Source organism: Triturus cristatus, chromosome 8 (assembly GCF_964204655.1).
Source record: "Triturus cristatus chromosome 8, aTriCri1.1, whole genome shotgun sequence".
NCBI classification, from domain to species: Eukaryota; Metazoa; Chordata; class Amphibia; order Caudata; family Salamandridae; genus Triturus; species Triturus cristatus.
The window spans coordinates 759,095,007-759,112,081 of record NC_140591.1 but is presented as its reverse complement, the minus strand read 5'-3'; the positions used below and the strand labels follow the sequence as shown (position 1 = coordinate 759,112,081).

The 17,075-nt window shown below is 41.6% G+C and overlaps 1 protein-coding gene across 3 annotated transcripts in view; it reads right to left on the bottom strand.

Moving 5' to 3' along the window:
* Positions 1–17,075, bottom strand: part of WWC3 (WWC family member 3) — a 457,878-nt gene that overhangs the window by 27,058 nt on the left and 413,745 nt on the right. For all 3 annotated transcript variants that reach the window (XM_085622192.1, XM_085622194.1, XM_085622193.1), the window contains one exon: positions 3,354–3,446. In XM_085622192.1, coding sequence (XP_085478318.1) covers positions 3,354–3,446 — 93 coding nt within the window. The remainder of the gene's footprint in view (positions 1–3,353; positions 3,447–17,075) is intronic.

Here is a 17,075-nt window from a genome sequence, read left to right as displayed (position 1 = left end):
TTTGCTAATGGTATTGCATTTCAAAGCAAATGGCTTCAACTTAATGAAAGGCGAATCCTATTGCATTTTCAATGCTTGTTATGTTAATGTTGACAGAAGAGATGGATTGCATTGCCCTGGACACGCACGCACCCGCAGGCATGCACACACACACATATGCATTCACATACACAGGCAAACATACACAGATGCACACACACAGATGCAGACACATACGCACACACACATGCACACACACAGGCACTCACAGGCAAACAGATGCACACATGCACACAGATACACACAAGCATGCACACACAGATGCCACACACATGGACACAAACACACAGGCACACACAATCATGTTTCCGTTTGCGAGGCTGGGAGAAAGAGTTAATTCCAAAGTCCCCGAGTGTTCAAATCTAATACAGGAGCAGAATTTTCTAGAACAAAACTGCTCCATCCGAGGCTCTGGCAGGAAGTAGTGTCAGAGGCAATGGACTGAAAACTGCATCACACCAGCAGAAAAGACTTAACCAGAAGTACACGTTGAAAGAGGCCGCAACATTGGGTATTTTATTCTGACTACTGCAAAAGTTACACTAGAATGCAAACTGCCTCCTGGAGCCTCTGACCCCGGACTCCGCTTTTCACCAGGGCAGGGGAGGGGTGCAAGGACTGCCAGACTTCGCTTTTCACCGAAGGGGGGGGGGAAGGGGGGGGGGGGGGGGGGGAAGGTGGAGGGGGATGGATGCAAAGACTGCAGAAGGGGCGGTCCGGGGTTGGCTGCGAGGCCAAGAAAGGGAGGCAGAACACCTATTAACAATATAAGTCTGAGTTGTAAGCAGATTTTAAATAAGTTTTTTTTATCTAGTCACGAAAAAACAACGATTTCAAGGTAAGAATGCGAAACATAATGGTGGGTGCTCCCAGCTGATGCGTTGGTTCCTTCTGAAGCGCGCTGCTCAAGTGTTCACACAATAACATCAAGGTCCCTGTAATAACGTCACCGTGCTCTGCCAAGGACTACGTTATTTTCCTAATCAGAACCCCTATGTTGAGGCAAGGCCTGACCACATCAGCAGTCATTTCATTCTGACAACGGCAAATGTGACTCAAACATAAAATTCATTTTTATGTTCATGTTCACAGAAGTGAAGGATTACATTGCCCTGGACACGCACGCACCCACACGCAAGACTTCAATGAAATCAGAAAATTCTAATTTTTGCTTCACAAGAGATTTCACATTCATCAGCACACAGATAATTGAATAGGCCGTACTAAGCCGTAGAGTGTACACATTACTGGCAGAGTAATGGATATTGCTAATTGGGGGATTTTCTATCTGGCATTTGCAACTGTTGTAGGTTAAATTAATGATATTGGTGAGAGCATTAAGGTTAATTTTGGTACAGCCATTGTCCATACCTGTAGGATTCAATGCTAGAAGCACCTCGCAGGAGTACTGTTTTCATTGTGAATGTTGGGTTCTAAACAGCTAGGAGGTTTGGCGCTAGGTGCTATCCGTGTGCGGACGGGCCACAGACGGGCTTGCCTTTGGGGCGCCTTTGGCACGGACGCGCTGCCATAGTAGTTCAAGTAGCTTTGGACGTCTTTTCTTTATAATCGGTGACTGGTGTGTGTCACAAGTCACTGATAATATAAAGGATAAAGTACCCACTGCCGTACATAAGGATATCACAAGTCACCGAGGAATTCCATAACCATATAGAGGAACAAGGCCAAAGGCTGAGTTCCTTTATAAGGTTATGGAACTTCGAGGTGATTTGCAATAACTTATTATAGTCGAGTTCTAACACCTTTTCTTTATAAGCAGAGACTGGGAGTGTCACAAGTTCTTGATTTAAAGAATTCACAGACTGATATTTACACAGGGATTATAGAATCCCATGTATTATAAGAAATTAGAGACTGATGTTTATATAAGGATTACAGAATCCCATATATTATATAATTTATTAATACTGTGCAGTTTATTTGTACAGCTGGAGTTTTTACAAATTACCTCTTCCTCTGTATGGTAGGTAAGTGTGTTGGAGAAACCGGTATGTCTCTTTTCATACTGTTATATTGTGAAAAAATTAAACCATTTGCAAATGTACCACCAGAAGTCCCTAATCTAAGTAAGCAAGGTTCTTACTTCATGGGCAGCCAAACCATATTTTCGCAGAGCAGGTTTAATAAGTGACCAATCTAACTGCACCCTCCATTTTTATCCATATTTTCTTCTAAATCTTGCCTGGTCCTATAGAGATAGGTATCCTTATTCTGTATTAGGAGTATATGCAATGTTTTAGAGTTTGGTTTCTTTTAGAGCTAATACAGGGCTGTTTTTGCCTCATTTTCTTTTCATCTGTACCATATTCGCTCTCATTCACACTGTTTTTATAAAGACAATAGAAGACTGAAGTGCGGAATGGGTAAAAGTGTGGGAAGAAGACAAAAAGGATGAGCGAAAATGCAAGGAGATCAATGGCATTCAGGAAGCTAAAGAAGGCTAAAGCTTTCAGTTCTCTAAGAATAATGCTTCATTTGTTAAAGAATAAGTGCCGGGGTCCTAAGTTTTGCACATAAGACCACAGCCGGTGCCATTGTATGTTGGCGTGCCAATTACTAAGACTGCATAGTCTTGATTCCACCTCATGCCTCTTTAATTAATCACTAGACACTCCTTGTCCCTTTAATTTGCAGGTTCATTCTATCTCCCTTTGGCACACTTTATTTTTACATATTTTTTTTCCTCCTTTTCCCCTTGAGTGTTTTTCACTCTCTAGCTCTGGTTTGAAATCTAAAGGGGAAAATAATTGCCGGACCCAAACAATGAGTCAATAATAAGAAAAAGGTCCCAAGTACCAAAGGGACAGCGCATAACAAGACAAAAGAAATTTAAAAAATTGTTTTCTGGAACTATAAAATTCAAGCAGAAGGCTTGTTCCGTAGACTGGCCTCCTTAAAGAGCTTGGATTTTGAATTTGAGGATGTTATGCTAAACTCTGCACACTATTTCCACACTATTTCCGCACATTTACTATAAATGAATGCACTATTAAATGAAACACAGAAGTACGGCTGCTACTGATGCCTTATCCAGAAGTCAACTTCTGTATAAACCAACAAAATCTCAACCTTCAGTCTCCATCCTAATGGTATCTGCTTGATTTTGAAAGCTCATCTTGGAGACTATCGCGAACCCAATACATTTAAAGTTTCATTATAAGTTCAAAGGTCCCGCTTGCCTTTAGGACATGAGGGAACGGTTCATTTACTCACAGGATGCATCAAAGATCATCTAAAATTACATATTTAGAAAAGCATATAATTGTGTAGGGGTATAGTTTCACAAGCCTCACCTGCTTATAACGCAGTGTTCGCCTTTCCAGTGTATTTCGAATGAAAGGAGCTTTTCGAGGCAGGGTTGAACTGTCGCTGTCACTGCGGTAAAGCTATAGGAAAACAAAGCAAGAATTATAAAAAATGTTATAGCATGTTTGTTATATCTCAGAGTTGGACTAATTTTCTGAGATATATGTTAACTAAATAGTATAAACATATATATATATATATATATATATATATACACACACACACACACACATATATATATACACACATACATACAAATACACATACATACACACACACACACACACACACATTTGTGTTTGTATGTGGCGTGTGTGTGTGTGTGTGTATATTTATATATATATATCTTACATTTCAAAGATTCCAATAGCATAAGTAAACTTGATTGGCAGCTTTAGACCACAAAGGCAAATGTGTGGTGATCAATGGACGCTGACAACATGAAGATCTGCTTCAAAGTAAGTTTATCTACGCGCACCAATGTAATGAGCTGCTGGTAGCACATACTTGAACAGCAACTGACCACTCCTTTGAACCTTAACATTCCTACAGAGAACCTAGAACATGATGCTCTACTAACGTTCCAGTCCTACATTATGACTTTGTAAAATTAATTTCAATCTATGTTCTAGTATAGCTATAAAATACATACAACTACTAAAAAATGCAATCATGGTTTTTCAATATACAGAGTAGAATCAACTGCTGAAACAAGAATAGTGCACACTTTTTATGATTAGGTTCAAAATGAAAAAATGTTTCCTTCACAACAAACTAAAAAAAAAAAGATTACTGCAGACTTACAGCAATCAAATAGTGCTTCAATTTTCCATAGTGTTCAAATGGGACTGAGTGGTAAACGAAAATACAAGTTTACAGAGACAAATTACTATAGGTGTCTATATCAAAAGAAGATTCAATTGGGCCCAATGCTGCATCAGTTGCAGAGTAAGAATTTGTGTTCAATATTAGGACCAGTTTACACTTCATTCGTGTAGTTGATCATAATAGTAAAAAACATCTCAATGCAGCAAGGCGACTGAGAAGATATGTCTACCAGCTAAAATAAGACTAACTAAGCCCTGGTGTATCTCATCGACCTTAAGCTAAGCAGAGGCATTAAACATCTTATAGGACTATTTTTCAGCAATTTACAGAAAGTGAGTGTCAGAAATTGGGTTTTAAGCTGAGAGGGGTGAGATCTCCAAGTAATAATCACCATCTTTGTCAGGTTGAACAACAAGTCACTCACTAAACCTGCGCTTAACCCTCTGGTAGCTTGGCACATAAGCAATTAAGGCATAACTTAGAGGCAACATGTGAAGTATGTATGCAGCACTTAAACAGTAATAACGTGACAACACAAAACAAGAAAAATCCCAGACCAATTTAGATAAATAGTGAACATTTTATTGGACACAATTACACCAAAACCACAAACATCTATTAAGTAGAACCAGATATATGAATTTTTAAAGTTTCAGTAGAAATAGCACCAATCGCGGTTATCTAGCTGTGCTGGATCGGGCCAAAGTCAAATGTTAAGGCAGGCCGCGATAGAGTGTGGGTTGGATACAGGGACCAGGTTTGTCTTGGTGGAATTTTTACCTTCTAGCTAAGTTCTGTTTCACATGAGAAGCTCTCGTCGCCCAGATCGCCGGAGGTCAGGCTGCAGACTTGCTCCAGACGGAAGCCTGTCAATGGCAGGTTGCTGAAGTACTAGGCGTCGGCTGCCGCACTGAATTGGCGGTGGACCATGTGGAGGCTGCTGTCAGCATAATATTGAAAATTCGCTTTGGTGGGAAACAAGAGGCAGTCGTTGTGGAGGCAAAGAGCTCCATGCACACTGAGTTTGGGGTGTATATCCCAGAAATTCTCGTTGGCAGTCGGCTGCAGCTTCAGTTTTGCCCTCTGAAGTCTGTTCTTGATGAACCGGGGCCAGTTTATTTTGATACAAAGAGCTTAGAGACTCTGGGGTTTCACCTGGAGTCCAGTTCTTTCAGCTTTAAGGTTGGAGGAGTACAGTAACACCAGCTAAAGGTCCAGGACCTGGGGGCACCTTCTGGAGGTTAGGACTCACTCAAGCAGCAGGGTTTAGCAGGTCCAGTTGATGGTGGTTAGCTGAGCGGTTGCAGGGAAGGCCTCTGGAAGCTTGTTGTGTCCCTGTAGCTGAAACAGGCGATCAGTCAACTGACAATTGGAGTCCCTCTGAGATCCTGGTTTCAAGACAAGCAGGTCCAGTCTTCCTTCAAGCAAGGAAGCCTTCTCCTGAGTCTACAAAGGTCCAGGAGTGTTCTAATGACAGATTCTGGGGTTGCCACTTTTATACCCATTCCAGCCTGTGGGTGCGGGACACCCCAGTTGTCTAACCCCTAGTTTGTTCTGGTCAGTTTTTCCTTTTGCCCCGGGTCTGGCTAGTGAAGCAAAGGGCAGGCAGGCTCAGGTGTTAGCTGCATTTTCCAGTGGTGACAGGGCAGGCATCGTCTGAAGTCAGGAAGGGGCTTGGTACAACCCTTAGGCTACCCTTTGAAGCTCACGAAGGGCTGGGTCAATCCCCTCAGGCCATCCATCTTGCTGAGGAGAAAAACACCCTTCCCACACCCACAGCCCTTTTGTCCACTGTCTGGAAGGAGTCCATAATATATCCAAGGAGACCCATAAACAGTCATGTTACCCTGGACTCTGGCATAAAATATTTGTTTTTGACAAAAAAAAATGCTAACTCTATAAAAGGATAATGACGGCTTGGCGTGCACTCAAAATAAACTAGTAAAACTACTTAACTAAATACACTATGGTTGTACTGGTTTGTTGTGCACTACCTGAGGTGGTTCTACCCTGCCACCTGGTAATGAAAACATTTACTAGAGCGCTATGTTCTAGACAGGATGTGCACTACCATGTGCACTCAATTGTGAGTGTGTGTTAACAATTCATTGCCACTTAAATGTGCTTTGCTTGCTTGTACACAGTATAAACACGTTGTAAAACATAGGTTTCATAATATAATCAGAATTATCCGAACAGAACTCAATAAACCAAAGTTGAATCCTTCTTCTTGATGTGGTCTTCTTTATTAACACATCTAATTGAAAATCAAGTCCAAATTGTGAATCCAACAATCCATCTGGTAGAAATAACTTTACTCAATCCCAATGCATTTCGGGTGATATCGTCACCCTTCTTCAGGGGATTTCTACAAATAAATTTAACAGAAGAATTCATCACATTTAAATATATCTCTGAATTTGTTTATCAATAGTGAAATCCAAATGCTAATTGAAAAGAATGGTGCTCCGCCAGCCAGGAGGATTAGAGTGGAGCTATTCGTATTTATGAAGGACTAATGGTAGACCTGAAAAGTGATTGTAAAAGAGACAGTCAAAGAACCACGCTGCCCTCAAAACACCAATGTGCCGTGTGTCCCAGTGCGCAAAGAATTGGAGAAATTTGTGTCTGCCGGTTTCAGTAACAATAGTAACTACCTTAAAGTAGACCAACTGTAGACTGGTGTTCGAGCCCAAGGCTACTATTTGAATAAATGACTTGCGTTCTGTGGAGCAAAAGCCAGTGTAAATACAAATCGTTCGTCAGAACGTGAGCCTGACTGTTAATTGCGCGGTGCGGTAAAACGAAAACTCACCACTATTTCACGTCGCTAAGTGTATTTATGCGAGATTATACGTTAAAAGGCAGAGAACCCCAATCATGTTACGCTCGTTTCAAACTCCAACTATGTTGTGCGTTCCAAGCACCGTAAGAGACTGTACGGTGATCTCTGTAAAATACAAGTTATGCACGAATGTAACTAATGTTACTGAATTTTAAAGTGTTACGGCTCAATTGTGTGCCATAACTCAAATATTACTCACTTGAAGTCTGAAAAAGGTTACCGTTCTCATGTAAACGCCCTGGTGAAAAGAAGCCCCGTGCGTTGTGTCAATTAAAGAATGCTCGAACGTGAGTCTCGTTGGTGTTAGTGAAAGCGATAACGGACGGTGAATGAACACCTAATAGATTCTTGTGTCGGCCATATTGAAACGGACTGTTGCCGGCTAGTAATATTGAATTTACGATGAGACTAAATCTGAGTTATTCTGATATAGGTGCTTGGAGGGAAAACAGAAAGCCAACCACAGGTGTATAAAGAGGGTAATTGATGTTATCAATGTTCCTATATTGAACATAAACCTTAGATTGTGTATCAAAGTTCTCCTCTTGTTACCGTGATAAATATACTTTACAATTAACTGCACTACAATTAATTCGTCATCCTCCATAAAGCATAAACTTAAGAATGTCTATCAGTAGGACCCTCTTATGGCATGAATAATTAAACTTTGCTTCAAATTTTACAATGAATGAGCTCTTTGTCTGTGTGATTGAATCCGACTACAAAAAGGTCACATGTCTAATGAATCCGCATACATAAACGTTTGAAAAACATAGCAAACATAAACACGATCCAATGAGTTTGTGTCTAATTACACTCCACATTCGCTATTGTGACATTACTTGTTGAGAGGTATCTGCAGTTAATTTTGGAAAATACATGTAAGCTCCCTGTACTATACATTGTACGAATAGCTAACAAGAACAGGATCAAGTGCGTTTATGACTGCTTGCATTCTACATTTGTTATTAAGACATACTTATACAGAGGTGACTGCAATTAATTTGAAGAATCTTCATACATACAAGTTCATGTTGCTGTACATTATAAAACTAAAGGTAATCACAAATGAGCAGTAAAATTAATCACTAAAATGAGTAATCAGTGTTCGTTATTGAAGAATGTCTAATGACTGTGAACCCCGTGCTTATCTAGGGGCAGGTAATGACTAGTTAACCATCTACTGTGGGTATATGTCACTAAACTAAAACTGAGGAATGTGTAGTGGCATTTTATTATAAGGGGCACCTAGGGGCTATTGGGAGCTCTCAAAATTGTGGTTCTACCGAATCAATCTAGGTCTACAAGCTGGTTTGTAACATGAAACTCATGCTCTATAAGAAGCATGAGAATTCCATGCGATCATTCAGTCCCTTGGGATGCATGGTATCAAGGTACCTGATCCAGAACGTCTCCCTCTGTATGATGTGTTTGACCATGTCCCTGTCCTTTAGATCTTGAACTACTTCTATGACACTGAATCTAAGTTGTGCGATGTGCATCTACCCAGTGACTTGCCAAGTGGGAACTGAGATTTTTAGTACGGATTCTGCTTTTGTGTTCTGTGATGCGAGTGCGCAGAGGCCTTTCGGTTTTTCCTACATAATACAGGCCACACGGGCATCGTATCATATAAATAACATTTTGAGTGTTACAGTTAGCTGAGAAATTAAGTTTGATCGGTTTCCCTGACCAAGGGTGTGCTATGTGAGTACCTAAAATAACATCGTAGCAGTGTGAGCAGTTATAACATCTCATCATGCCTTTATGTTGTTGTGTCACTTGTGTGTCCTGTTTTTTAAGTAGTTCTTTAAGGTTGTGTGATCGTTTGTACGAGAAAATTGGGCGATCTTTGAAAAGATCGCCAAAGTCTGGTTCTGTCTGCAATAAATCCCATCTATTCAGGATAATTTTCTTGATGGCAGGTGAGTGGGTCGAGAAAATAGAAACAAAGACTTCTTTGTTCTCAGGTGTTTTGGTTCTCTTCTCTAGAAGTACTGATCTTGGGAACCCCTCTAGTCTAGCTGCCGCTTCTTCCACTATCTGTTGTGGATACCCTCGTGTCAAAAAATCTTTTTTGGTGCTATCAAGAGTTTCTGTCAATTGAGTCGGGTCTGAAGTAATGCGATTAATTCTCAAAAATTGAGAAAATGTGTCTTTTTAAAGATTCCGGATGAAAACTGGTATACAACAATGTGTTGTTGCGGTCAGCGGATTTCTTAAAAACCTTAGTTATGATAGTGGATTCCTGTAATTCAATATTTACGTCCAAATAGGATATGGACCGGCTATCCAAAGTATATGTAAATTGGATCCTAGGATTAAATTCATTAAGTTCACTGAGCTTCCTCTCTAGGTCTTGTTTTTGTCCTTGCCACATAATGAAAATATCAATATGCCGCCGGTATATGATGAGATGGTCAGTCCATGATGAATCATTCAATATGTTCTCCTGTTCAAACTTCATCATAAAGATATTTGTGTAGCTGGGTGCCCCCGCAAAACCCATCGATGTACCATTAGTTAGAAGGAAATATCTCTCCTTCCACCTAAAGTAGCTGTGGAAAAGACTGAACTGTAGTAGTTCAAGAAGGAAAACTTTATTGGCTGGAATGTTTCCCTGTTGTAGTAGTGCCCACTCTATAGCCTCGATCCCCTCAGAATGGGGTATGGAGGTGTAGAGGGACACTACGTCAACTGTACTTCGCCATATTGATTCTCCAGGAAGTAAAGTGAGCTCATCCAGTAACTTTAAAAAGGGAGTCGTGTCCTGAACGTAAGTGGGTCCTGATTGTACAAAGGGTTGCAAAAATGTATCTAGATAATGACCTAGAGGTTCATGGATAGAATTGCATCCTGACACTATGGGACGAAAAGGGGGATCATGCAAATTCTTGGTAGCATGTATACCAATGGCCTGCGTGGAAATTTTGTGTACAAGAATTCAAAAGTTTAGTATTGATCCATCCCATATCTTTGGCATGTGTCAGTATGTGTAATAAAGTTGTTTGAAATTCAAAGGTGGGATCCTAACCGAGTGGTAAATATGTCGACTCATCTGACAGCATCTCATTAACCTTGAACTCGTAAAAATTACGGTCCATTACAACCAGGGCACCCCCCTTGTCAGTTTTACCATTTGGATTTCACTATTGATAAACAAATTCAGAGATATATTTGAATGTGATGAATTCTTCTGTTAAATTTATTTGTAGATTTCCCCTGAAGAAGGGTGACGATATCACCCGAAATGCATTGGGATTGAGTAAAGTTTTTTCTACCAGATGGATTGTTGGATTCACAATTTGGACTTGATTTTCAATTAGATGTGTTAATAAAGAAGAGCACATCAAGAAGGATTCAACTTTGGTTTATTGAGTTCTGTTCGGATAATTCTGATTATATTATGAAACCTATGTTTTACAACGTGTTTATACTGTGTACAAGCAAGCAAAGCACATTTAAGTGGCAATGAATTGTTAACACACACTCACAATTGAGTGCACATGGTAGTGCACATTCTGTCTAGAACATAGCGCTCTAGTAAATGTTTTCATTACCAGGTGGCAGGGTAGAACCACCTCAGGTAGTGCACACCAAACCAGTACAACCATAGTGTATTTAGTTAAGTAGTTTTACTAGTTTATTTTGAGTGCACGCCAACCTTTCATTATCCTTATTGTAAATGTTCTTTTTTACCCAAACAGCTTATAGTAGCACTCCCACAACATGTCATTTGAAGATATTTTGAACCTTACAGATAACAAGGCTGATACCAAAGCTTACAGTGCGACAGAAGCACAAGAAAGGTATGGTCTCATCCGGGAGGCTTGTACCTTTGATGTTACACTAGGTCCAGTTGTTCACCAACTGAAGCAACTAGAATACTTGATGAGACACGAAATTAAATAACGTCTGCACGCCACAACCCTGGTACAATATCATAAGGCCAGCAGGATTCCGAGGGGGTTGAGATTGCCACTTAAACCCATGTTGTTTAAGATGAACAAAAAATTCATGGACAAATGGTACTCTATTCTAAATAAGTGCTCCTTAGACTTAATCCTGCTAATAGTTGAGGAACTTTCCATGGTTTTAGCTAGTCTTGAGCAAGAAATAAATGATTTACAAGAATCTCTAAAGACACGTATGACATGTGAAGATTGGGCATCGTCATTAGAAGCAATAAACAAGAAACTAGACCTCTATACAAAAGAGATTCTTGAGCGGAAGGTACGCAAGTTCAGACGAGACACTATTGATTATAAGCTCGATGAGGTATACTCCTGGGCGGAGGTATACGCTCAGAAACACACGTACCGAAAACCCGGTGATGCCTCATCTGAAGAGAGTATAGTCTCTCTTAGTGACACCCGTTTGAACAGACCACCAGTGCCACCTACAATTGATCCCACGCTCTCAGAAGCACCATCTACTTCAGGTTCATAGGTTTCTTTTTTAGAAACCAGCCCAGCAGCCAACAATCCACCAACAGCACAATCTTCACTCGAGCCAAGCAGCACAAAACCCGCTGAGGTAGCGGAAAGTGCAAAACAACCCAGCTCAGGCAGGAGGCAGAAAAAGCACTAGTAGTTAACATCTCTTCAGTAACTTTGTCGAAGGCACAGATTGCAGTATTAAACAAAGGAACATCTTTTGTGCCAACATTTCATACCACACCATTTAACACAGAGATTGAATTTTACAAGTTCATGAGGAAGCTTAGACTCAGGTACTTCTTTTCAATTAGATGTGTTAATAAAGAAGAGCACATCAAGAAGAAGGATTCAAATTTGGTTTATTGTTTGGTTTATTGTTCGGATAATTCTGATTATATTATGAAACCTATGTTTTACAACGTGTTTATACTGTGTACAAACAAGCAAAGCACATTTAAGTGGCAATGAATTGTTAACACACACTCACAATTGAGTGCACATGGTAGTGCACATCCTGTCTAGAACATAGCGCTCTAGTAAATGTTAACTTTATAAAAGTGGCATTTCCATAAAAGTAATTTAAAATCCGACTTTACAATTAAAGAGGATTTAAAATTACAATTAAAATGAGTGACAGAAGGATTTCCCTAGCTATTCCGAAACAGAAGTTATCACTTATTAGATGTAATACAGTGAACCAGTGTCTATGGAGGCTAACCTTGTCACAGTGAAAAACAGCTTTGGTAGTTTTTAACTACCAGGACATGAAAAACTTAAGTACACATGTCCTACTTCTTAAATACCAGGTACCCTGCGCTATGAACCTTTAGAGCATACCTTAGGGGTGACGTATAAAGTCTTAAAAAGGAAGCTTTAGGCATGGCAAAAGATTTATATTGCCAGGTCGAATGGCAGTTTAAAACTGCACTACAGGCTGCAGTGGCAGGCCTAAGACATGCTTCGTTTCACAGTGTTAATTTAGTGAGTGGTACAATGAGTGCTGCAGTCCACTAGTAGCATTCACTATATAGGCCCTGGGTACTCTTAGTACAACATACAATGGACTAGTAAATTAAATATGCCAATTAGGTGTACGCTGATTTTACCATGCTTGGAAAAGAGCGCACATTTTACCACTGGATAGCAGGAGTAAAGTGTGCAGAGTCCTAAAGCCAACAAAATTGGTTTAAGCAAAGGAAGGCAACAATGTGGGGGTAACCCTGCAGAAAGGGCCAGAACAGCGAGGGAGCACTAATTATCAAAAGTTCCCTGGACACTGCTTTTAAATCAAAGGCACTGGGTCTCATTTCTCTTCCCTGGGGAATTTAATTTAAATTGGGTGCTTAAAGCCACTTAAGATCCTGTGACTGCGGCGACTAGTATTCATGCAGTGACACCATTTCCCAGGGAGAAATGTTTTAGTGCTCTCCAAAAGGTGGACACCTGATAAGCTCCCAAGCAAGAAAAAAAACTCACTACTGTGTTCTGGGAGCAGGGAGACAATGTCTGGGGAAGATCAGACAATTTATTAACGGTATAGCCTTTCCTTGTTCAAGCCTCCCAACCCTATCGCTCCGTACTTGCAAGTACACGAAAGAGTGGTTAACACTTTAGAAGATAGTGTGATTGAACAGCAGCCTTTATATTTTATATTATTAGAATCTAAGGTGAAGAAATGGTTTTAAACTGACTAGTTCAATCGTTTCTGAAGAACAGTGGCACAATTATTTTTTGTTTAGAAAGTGACTTGCTCTTATTCAACTTTGTGCGTAGGATTGAGGACTTGTCAAGAGACTATCAATTCACATCTCTGTATTATTCTATACCACAAGGTGTCATCAGCACAGAGGTGAGGTCATGACCAGAACATACAATAAGAGCTTGCAGGTGAAATATATGTAGTGTTTGCTCACTTACAAAAGGGATTAAGATTTGGGCATTTGTAGAGCCAAGTTCCTTTGCCAGGGAAGGAGTCATTGCCACAGTTTTGTGTTTCATCTTGGAAAGCCCTATTTCCTCCCCCAGCACCCAGACACACCTGCACCAGGGAGTGCCCCAACCATTTTAGATACAAGAGAGGTGGGTGCAACACCACTATTGCCCAAATAGTAAAAGGATGCTAGCAGGTCACACCTGTCCTGGTGGAGTCATGGCATGGCTCCTGTGCAGTACTGATGTAGAGAGCGAGTTGGTGTCTGCTTCCTAATGGCATTATGTGACAGTGACAAAGGAAATCCCAGCCAAACTACAGGTCAGCGCCTACCAACACAGACCCACTAACCCCTACCAGAGCCTCCGCACAGTGGCAAAGCCAGGTAGGACAGATTTATAAGGATCGGTAGGATAAGGGCCTTTGTTCACAGGGTTTTCTGTTTGTGCCAGGTAATTAAAAACTACTCCCCTCAAAGACGAATAGTAACTAGGGGGCATGTCACATGAAGCTTTCAAACTTTACAGTACAGCTGTAAGGCAGATTCCCTTGTCTAATGTGCAACTCTGAGCCTGCCAGCAGGGGGAAACGAAGGTCAAGCTCATAGGTATAATTAGAGCCAACTTCACAGTTACTAAAACAAAGGACTGGCGAGAAGTTCCTTTGAGCTTCAAAGGCCTGCAATCAATGCAGACTGCCGAAGAAATTTAGAATAAAGGCCCAAATCATAGCTTAATCCAGGGGTAGAAGTGAGGAAAGCCTGGTAACTTTAAAAATTAACGATCCGTGAAATATACCAAGTGATGGGATGAAAATGTGCAGATACTTCAGAAAGCTGAATTCATCAGTTTAGGTGAACACAACATCTACTGGTTCTTTCCTTTTCAGGCCTCTTCAGACTGCAACATCACTGTAAATTGAAATGGATAAGAGTCAGAGTTTTTCTGTGGGAATTTGCAAGGAGAAAGGACTTGCTGCTGGAGGTTTTCTTTTTTAGATTTCTGTTCTGCCCAGCCTCTTGCAAGACCACAGAAAGGAATGACAGGACCAGTTCAGGCTCCAGTAAGAGACCAGTCACTACATGATCCTTCAGTTTGGAGGCCACCAACAAGTCGGTAGGTACTGCCTATGCAGTACCTACCAACCCAGGGATCATCTGCACACACTTCATTTCCAGATAAATCATGTCAGATCAACGATTTTCCATTCAGAGTTGGGATTTTCAGTGCAGTAGGGAGAACCAGTAGGGAAACCTTTCAGGTTTAGGTTAACCATTCACTCTTTGGGACAACACAAAAAACATCTCATTTTGGACTGCTTTGGTGTTAATTTGCAATCAGACTGTTTTATTCAGGGATCATAACTGCTTATGTCCCAGTTTCTCTACGTGTTCTGGGAACTACATTTATGGGGCCATATTAATTTGACATCTGTCATGTTATGCTCCTTGTTGGGGTTGCCAAAACCAACAAGCCTCACCTTGGGAGGAATCTGCACTTAGAGTGCCACCAGAAAGATCTTCTGAATAGCTATCAAAGCTGTAGCTCCCAAGGTGGTGGGTCTGTGAAATGGCTCAAATCAAAAGGTCCTGCAGAACAGAGTGGGCAAAGTGCCTTCCTGCGAGATCTAGCCACTGAGGCAGTAGTAATTGTGAACATGTGGAGTGACGTCCACATCCCTATCTTACAGATGTTCAGAACAGGCACTCAAAGTTCAAATACAGTGGCAGCGGTCTTAACTCTGGGCCAATGAGCCCTCAGACCCTCTGGATGCTGATTTTTTGCCAGTGTATAGCAGTTCATAACACAGAGGACTATCCACCTCAATGTTTACCTTTTCTGCACTGCCTTACCCTTCTTTGCCCCAGAGAACCCGACAAAGAGCAGATGGTCCACCCCATGGTCCTTGGTACAACAGATGTAAAACTCAAGGCTCTTTTGGGGCTCAAGTGGTGGAATCTCTCTTCCTCTTTTGAGGTGAGAGAGGAAGCAAAGAATGCCGCAAGAGTGAATGATCACCGACATGAAAGCGGGTCACAACCGTTGGCAGAAATGCCACTGTGGGATTCAACACCACCAGTTTGCCTGGGAAAAAGGTGGTGTGCGGAGGCTGAGCAGAAAACACTTGTAGTTCTCTCATGTTATGCACTGAAATTCTCCCAATGAGAAAGACTATTTTAAGAGTCAGGAGGCGCAGAGGACACATGTGCATTGGCTTAAATGGGTACACAAAAGATTTGGGTGGGAACATACGTAGTAAACCTTTAAGAAAACACATCACATCAGGTGATTTAAATAAGAACTGCTGGGCAAGCAAACACAAAATGGACAAAAGCGCAGACAACCTTCTTGTTGGGCTAAAGACAGCACAAAAAAGCTTTGCTTGCAATGGATCAGTAGGGGGAGGAGGGGGGACTACACCAGGCAAAAAACTTATCACAGCATACAACGCAAACCCATTTTGTAGATGGATACCTAGCTGCGAGAATGACAGCCGCGAGTTTGGGAGGGATGTAAAAAGCAGTCAAATGTCACTGCTCAATCTTCACGCATGGATGCGCATATTGCGCAGACACAAGTGCAGGCTTCTGCCAATCTGCTGCAACAGAAAATCCTCCTAAAGCTGCAGGTTGATTGGAGGCTAGATTGTCAAGACCCTAAGTTCTGGGTATCGCACTCTCCTGGCCCAATCTGGAGTCACTGAGATGGCTCCTCTTATTTCCACCTCTAACTGGTGGCCTACCCATCCCAGCAGGGACGCATTTGTCACCAACATCAGCAATGGGTGGTATAGGGAGAGTGTTCTGCCGCATCTCCACTTCCGGTCGAGTAGCCACCACTGTAGGTGTATTGCATTCTCTTCTGGTTGTATATGCAGTGCACAAGTAGGGGGCTGGCCAGCACACCGCCCAAGAGGGCCTGGATGTTATTGGCTGGATCCCCGGAATCGGAAGAATCGGAGGGGTCTGTTGCTTGGACGATGGGCCTAGGTGCGGTTATGGAGCTAAAACAACTGTTGAAGTCTCAAAAGGGGTGACATATCTGTGGATACTGCCTCACGGTTCAAACAGGCCATCTTCGAAGCGCTTTATCTCCAAAGAAACAGGTGCTGTCAAATGGATGCTTGGATGTCACCAGCAAAACCCATGGATCTATCTCATCCACAAATGGCGTTGAAGCACCAGGTGTCTTGCTGTAACAGCCAGCAGTGTCCAGGTCAAAGTGGATGACAGACTTTTCTGCATCTTGACCATCCTGAATTATTTGAGCTAAAGTGCCGTGATATTCATCAAGGAGTCAGCAATAGCTCGTCAACCATGTCACACAACACATGTGAGTATCCTGCCTAAAAGGCAACATTGAATGAAAGGTGAGACTAGCTGAGGAAAACGCCCTCTTCTCTTAAATGCTTCCATATATTTTGATTCCCTATCAGGAGGTGTGGTAGGATATGAGTTTGAGTTCAGTGTAGTTGTGGACGCCTGAACCACCAAACTCTCAGGTGTTGAGTGAGAAAGGGTGGGTCCCCTGGACCAGGTCTGTGTCCTGTAGCTACTCCGCATTTACCAGCAAGCAAGTACAAGTTTTGACTCAAGTCCCTATTAGTGTATCCATCAGGGCTTTGTTACAGCGAAGAATGGTTCTGTGGTACCATGCCCGAGCTGTAG